The 5,736-nt window shown below is 38.5% G+C and overlaps 1 protein-coding gene across 1 annotated transcript; it reads right to left on the reverse strand.

Moving 5' to 3' along the window:
- Positions 1 to 13: 13 nt before the first annotated feature.
- LOC122333689 (metal transporter CNNM2-like) lies at positions 14 to 5,073 on the reverse strand (the record flags this gene model as incomplete). Its single annotated transcript, XM_043231389.1, has 7 exons — positions 14 to 1,044; positions 1,957 to 2,135; positions 3,152 to 3,214; positions 3,602 to 3,695; positions 3,918 to 4,087; positions 4,203 to 4,340; positions 4,911 to 5,073. Coding segments are annotated over 7 exons (1,005 nt in total), but the record flags the coding sequence as incomplete, so codon positions are not given.
- Between the last annotated feature and the right edge of the window lie 663 nt (positions 5,074 to 5,736).

Raw genomic sequence — 5,736 nt, forward strand, 5'->3', positions numbered from 1 at the left:
TATATATATAGATGAAAAAGGCCCTCATATGTAAACACATTTGATTTCTTTGTACTGCGAACGCTGTACGTAGCACATCTGCGCGTGACGTGGATTAACCTGGGCAGAAATCGTTGTCTGTTATTTGGCACAGTCCAGACAAACGCCTGCTTATGCGTGTCGTGTCCGAGGCTGCTGTTTTTGTAACGGATTCTCGCGAAGGACCCACAGTTATGCCGCCTGTTTTCTCCTGTCTATGCCAAATGTCTTTGGTCGTGAGGCCTCTTCTGATAGGCTGAGATGTATTCTGGCTTTTCTCGAAGGGCTTGGGGACATCGATTCTCCGTGTTTACAAGCCTCCCGGTCGCTGACATCTCATCTGTGGCTGCATCTGCTCAGGCTTCCTGGGTCGAATGGAAGATTTAGGAGAGCTCCGTGTGGCCCGGGGGCCCTCGGGGGCCTCGTTTGTTGACAGTAACCGAGCGCTGTCTAAAGGCACCGTTATTTCTTTGTCCTTCTGGTATGGTGTCTGGTCGAGGTGTGGTGTGGGTCGTCACCTTGCTCCTTCGACGTGAAAGTGTGTGTTTCAAGTGTGTCCGTCCTCGATCGAATGAGCGAGCGAGAATGATGTGGTGGTCCCTGACTGATCCGCTGCCTACAAAAGGTGTTAAGGTCATTAGTGCATGCATTGTGGGATATGCGGCCCTTCACATTGTAGTCTTTGCGTACGTTCCCCATTGAAATCGACCATGATGAGAGGAAGTGAAGCTGCCCAGTGTACGAGAAGGCCTCTCGCTCAGTACGTGGAAAGGGAGAGGCTAGCGGAGCCGTTTGCGCTCTTTCGCCATCTCTCTTTGCTGAGGGTGGTTAAATCGCCCCGTCGTTGTGACCGGTGTGGTTGGGTTTGTGTGCGTTGGTGGTTAAAAGAGTGGCCGACTCGTCCAGTGGTCCATCCTGATGCTCTGTGAAGGTCAGCTCGATCTTGGTGAACTCGCTGTCTGTGGACTGGGGCGTCTTGTCCATGCGAGATGCCATAAGGGCGTTCTGATATTGCTGGCGGGTCACCTGACAGGATAAGGATTAATGATATTCAATTATATTGGTCTAATTTGGACTTCTTGTAATTTGGTACTGATAAAATCTGTAAGTAATTACATACAAGTGGATTACAAAAGCACTCAACTATATGGTCACTAAATTATGGCTGTTTCAAGAACACTTTTGACTTTTACGTATTGTTAATAGGTTGTGTAAGTTAACATGTTAAATGAAAATGTAAAATATGTGTAACTATCATTTTTAATACATTCGCCAAATTTAGTTCTTTCTTTTCAGCTTTCTAAAGACAAAAATATACTTTTTTTTAACAGTAAAAAATAAAAAAACAAATCCTATGTTCCTATGTTCTAATGACATGTGTTCAGAAATATTTCAGTAGTTAATACCAGTAGTAGTAAATCATTTCCAGAAAATATTGTAATAAGTTGCTTAGCTCTAGTACAGGGATCCTCTAACCCTACCCTTCTCACATGAAATCACCATTGGATTTTCCATTAATATTTAAATGAATAATTAATTACAAAACTGCATGTTCACGTGTTCTCTGAAAATACTATATTTAATTTTTCACACCCAGTTTTTTTGGAATCTCTGCTCTGCAATGCAGTTATATCATTTTGGAAATGTATAACATTACAATGAGATTAAATGAGATTTTACTCTGAAATATATAGCTGTGTATATGTTTCAGGAAGTAGGATCAGAAAGTTTAAAATCCTTTACACTAAATGCTCATATAGAAGCTGCATAGCCCTATTATGTTGAATAGAGCTTCTGTATAATGATTTTCAGTTTTAACATGACATGTGGTCAGGCAGGAATTTACGAGTCCAACTACAACTTACAGCAATTCCATGCATTTCGAATAAACCAGTTTGAGTTCAGAAGTGCAATATAAATTCACAGCAGCGTTCAGACCTTGATGTAGAGCAGGTCAGAGGCGGCTCTCACTGAATAGTCTGGCACGTAGACCTGCAGGAAGGAGTTGAGCTGGTTGTTGCTGCTGCCCAGCGTGGGAGTGACCGCCTCCATCCGGTCACTCCTGTTCAGGGAGTCCGAGTGGTTGAGTCCGAACGGCCGTGGAGGTGACTTATTTTCTGTATAGCAAATAAAGGGTAACATGCAGGTCAGTGGTCAGCTGCTGGTGTTGCTGTGATGTAAACAAATGAAACTGAAGATTCTTGTCTGATGTTCCTTGCTGTGGAATTCTTTTGTGTGTTTAGACGCAAAAGTCGAGCTGCATTTATTTACAACCCAAATTTGTGATGCACCAGTCATTTAAAGTGGTTTAGAAATCCAGTGAAAGTGAGAGTGTTCACATACGCAAATAATTAACATAATTTAAGGAGAAACAACAATTTACAAATTACTTCTAACGTTCTTTTGTCACTTCCTTTTGTTGTGTTGATAAAACAACAGATATAATCCGTTACCTTATTACACGTTTAAAAACTTCGCCTTAAAGTGACATAATTAAGATACGAACATCTGCTTAATAACTCACACGTAATACAAGGTGAAGAGTTTTTAATCAAAATAAGATTAGGTTCTCCACTTCTTAAAGAAACAGTTCAAAGGGTGTCTGTGGGGAAGCAGTCCAACAGTCATTACACTGGAATGTATATAATCCCAGGGTCAGATGTCTAACCGTGCAGAATTTTTACATTTAGAAAAATATACTCAACTATATGAATTTATATGAATGTTTGTTTTTTTTTATTTAACAGCAAATGGTTTATGCAGCAGCATTAAAAATGTTTGGGTCAGTAATATTAATGTATGCATGTATCAGGCAAAAAAATAAAATAACTTCAGTATTGTGAAATATTAAATGTACTAATTTAGCATCTTTAAAACCTGTTTATTATTGTGACAGCAAATATTCAGAAGCCTTTAATCCAATCTTCAGTGTCACATGATCTTCATCATTCTAATATGCTGCTTTGGTGCTCAAGAAACATTTCTTATTAGTAATTTTGAAAAAAGTTAACGAGTTCATCAGATTTCATCAGGCTGAAAACGAGGACCTTAAACAGGGAAAACTCTTATTGCACCAATCTTCAGATTCTAATGCGAAGGAGAACATTTAGAGGTGAAGAAACGAGTGCGGTACCTGGAGATCCTGCCAGTGATTCTGCCCTGCTCACCACAAAGGTTCGAGACAAGGAGAGAGGAACTGGAGAGCAAGTGGAAGAGAGGGAAAAGGAAAGAGAAAAAAGGGAAAGACAAAAGGAAATCATGGGGAAGAAAATATGATTTACACAGAATTCCATCAAGAATCAAAAGAGTAATCATTTGCATAGTGTGCATTTACATAATGTGATTGATTAAACAGAGTCGGAAGCATGTGTGATAAATCTGAGAGCAAACAACCTCATGCATGATTTGTTAGAAAGAGTTGTATAAACGGGGAAAAAAATAAATCAACCACATGAAACTTCAGGTGAGTTTCTTTCTTTCATGACCGAATATTGTATCATTCATGAAATTATCAGTAATTTTCATAAAAATTCTGACATTTAGGTGGATGTGTGGAAGAAGTTTGACAATCCATCACTCAAACCTGGTGAAGATGTTAAAGCCAGCACTCCATAATAAGAGAAGGCACCAGCTTCAAACTTCATCCCCTCCTTTCCCGCCTCAACCTCCACCTTCCCCTGTGGGACAACGGTTACAATTATTTGACATAAAACTCAGCGTAAACTAAAGCATAAACAAACTGTTTCAATTAAATTTGTTCAAAATAAGGAGTCTTAGAACAGCTTTTGTTATAAAATGATGTCTAAGTAGACAGCTCTCTAGTTTTTGGAACAGAGATTTTGAGATTTCAATCCTGTAAACCTCTGAGTCCTTTGTGACTTTTCAGTCAGAACTCGTACCTGCAAGAGGAGGATGAAGTAATCCACAGGCTTGTTGCGGTGAAAGAGGTAGTGCTCTGACATTTTCTTGTTCTTGTCGTCATATTTAAGCTCCTGGATGACGTTAGGATGTTTCAGCAAGCGCAGGAGGATTTTCTCTGACATTTGAGTCGTACTGAATGACTCCACCTCTGAGGGCAAGAGTGAAATAAAGATAGGGTTAAGAATGCTTTACAAGTTTGTGAATGCATTTTTATCAATCATAAAAAACTGAGACACATGTAGTTACATGCTGGACATCAGTACCAGTTGCCAGGAAACGCAGTGCGGCCAGAAGAAGCTGTGGTGATATTTTCACGCTCAACTCATTATCTGTGGGTTTGAAAGCGGAAAAGTCCTGTTTCCTCTCTCTGTGAGCTATCCTCTTTTTCGTCTTGTTGTCAGCTTTCATTTGGGAATAACAATATGACATGGTTAGATGGTTTTACTTACATTGCATTAAAGAAAGCAAAAATCTCTTTTTGAAATCTAGTTTAAAATGATTGTGCCAGGTTCTCCGATTAGTATTAATTGTATTAGTCTATTTATTCATTTTGATTTTTGTGGTTTTGAAATTGTTTTATTCTTTTTTTAAGAAAAGTTTCCATTTAATGTATCTAAATAAAATTTAATGTGGTGTAACCACCATTTAATGTAAAATATTTGTAATAAAATGATCACAAATGATTTATGAAAATTTTTTAAAACAATTTTCTGATATTTTTAGAGACTTGTTGACATTTAACCCAGACATTTTTTGACATCTTTATGCCTCCTTAAAAATATATAAAAATACACTTTTAAATAAAGAACTAAAATTAAAAGTCTCTGTATGAACTTTCTAGGAAAAAGTCAGTCATCCATAGGTTATATAGATAGGTTATATGAAATAAAATGAATAAGTCTGCCAGATTTGTAATTCTAGTATTCAAAAATACAATTTTTTAATTGTAATGTGTACAGATTAGTACTCACTGTACAAGTCCGTCTCATCTAGAATCTCAGATTTGATGATTTCCTCAATGACGTCCTCTAGCGTGACGATGCCCAGAACTTCATAGAATGGGTCTCCTTCTCCTTCGTTGTTCACTCTTTGGACAATGGCCAGATGGGATTTACCTGCCACAGCAAAAGCCAAATACAGTTACTCTATAAGTTTATGAGGTATCTCCTGGGATGATTTCGGACGTGGTGGTCCCCCTGTAACCTAAACAACCATAAATGCACTAAACCCCACAGAATCGCAGTTCTGTTGGTTTATGATTAAAATGTGTCACGCATGCTTACTGCGAACCATGAGAGAGTTATAATTTGACAGTTGTGACTGTTCAAACATAAGGTTCTTGGAAACAGTCGGACAACGATCCATCGCTTTTTCTTAGCAAATCTCTCATGGTTCCACATCTGTTTTCCCAGGACCTCCTTGATAAGCTGCTTAAAAAATTCCTGCCCAGCACTGTCAACCAAAACGTTAAAGAAAATTCTTTTCCTGTTTCTCAGCTAGTGATCATTTAAAAGGAATTTTCCGGAGCCAGAGCTAATATTAGATCTGAAAATGAAGTTTCCATTCCACTTGGGCAATGCTCTCACCGGCGTGGCAGTGTAGCAATCCATTATGTAGGGTGTCTGCATAATTTTTTTTTTTTATAAATACCAGTATAAAGCAGCAAAACAGAAGAAACGGTTTCTTTAAAAAACCATGACCAATCTTTACGCTGTGCATGGTCAAAGGGACATGAGGCCTGTTTCATGCCTGTTGGATTTGGTAAGCACCAATACATGATGAAAAACTAGTTGTTTT

Source organism: Puntigrus tetrazona, unplaced genomic scaffold (genome assembly GCF_018831695.1).
Source record: "Puntigrus tetrazona isolate hp1 unplaced genomic scaffold, ASM1883169v1 S000000365, whole genome shotgun sequence".
In the NCBI taxonomy this organism is placed as follows: domain Eukaryota; kingdom Metazoa; phylum Chordata; class Actinopteri; order Cypriniformes; family Cyprinidae; genus Puntigrus; species Puntigrus tetrazona.